The sequence below is a fragment of the Sinocyclocheilus grahami genome, unplaced genomic scaffold, assembly GCF_001515645.1.
Source record: "Sinocyclocheilus grahami isolate Dianchi unplaced genomic scaffold, SAMN03320097.WGS_v1.1 scaffold1070.1, whole genome shotgun sequence".
Lineage (NCBI taxonomy): Eukaryota > Metazoa > Chordata > Actinopteri > Cypriniformes > Cyprinidae > Sinocyclocheilus > Sinocyclocheilus grahami.
The window spans coordinates 204,159-205,138 of NW_015506249.1; the positions used below are offsets into that span (position 1 = coordinate 204,159).

The following is a 980-nucleotide window of genomic DNA, read 5'->3' on the forward strand; positions in this document are numbered from 1 at the left end:
TTTTTTTTTTTTAAGGTCCCAAAGAAAAGACAGAGTACAATCCTGAGGAGAGAAACTTGCCCTTGATAACAAAATGGCAGTATATATAATCCACATGTCAGTTCAATTGCCAAAACAATGGAACATAGTTCTACTTTTTTATACAGCCATCTAAAATCCCAAATATACTTTGTGTGTGCGCAGTTTAAGCTGACATAAAACAGTAGTTTGTCACACTACACCTATCTGACAGGAGACAGTAGCTAATTACTGTAAACATAAGAGTAAACAGCTAAACCATTGTCACACTGTATGCAAATCATTTTTTTATTATATTTTATTCTTTCCCCTTATATTTTTTCATGCATTCACAAGGTGTCCTGGAAGAACAACAAAACTATTTTGTTTTTTCACTATTTAATTGTAGTGTCTTTGCAATTTGTATAGGCCTATTGTAAAAAAAAAAAAAATGAATATAGATAAATATATTTTATTTATTATTTGTACAGCATTTTAAATTGTATTATTATGCAACAAATATTTTTTGAAAGTATATAAATCTATCAAAAAAAAAATTGCACCAATATTTTAGCAGCTTTTACTGAGACAGATGAACTGAAGACAGTGTCAGCAATGGTGGGAGATTTTGTTTGTGAAAGAAACAGTGCTGTTTGAACATCATCTTGTGGGCAAACTAAATGGTGCGCTGTTTCAAACTGAATGAGAGACTGCAATTTTGATTGAAATTCAATTTCAGCCTCATTAAGAACAAAACATTTTATACAACTTTTTTTAATAATAATAAAAGACCTGTCATATGTTATTGTGTTGTGTCTATCAAACGCAATGAACGAGCCTAGTTCTATGCATAGAATGATAAAATTTCTGGTATTCTTTTTATCCTGTCACATCTTAATCATTGTCTTGGTAACTCAACACAGGAACTCACTCTCTCTAATGCCTATATATACAGTGGGTACGGAAAGTATTCAGACCCCCTT

The 980-nt window shown here is 31.1% G+C and overlaps 1 protein-coding gene across 1 annotated transcript in view; it reads left to right on the forward strand.

The window, feature by feature from the left end:
• Positions 1-449, forward strand: part of LOC107566360 (uncharacterized) — a 7,008-nt gene extending 6,559 nt beyond the window's left edge. Inside the window, exon 9 of the mRNA XM_016251795.1 lies at positions 16-449. Coding sequence (XP_016107281.1) covers positions 16-66 — 51 coding nt within the window. The 3' untranslated portion in view covers positions 67-449. The remainder of the gene's footprint in view (positions 1-15) is intronic.
• Positions 450-980: the final 531 nt, after the last annotated feature.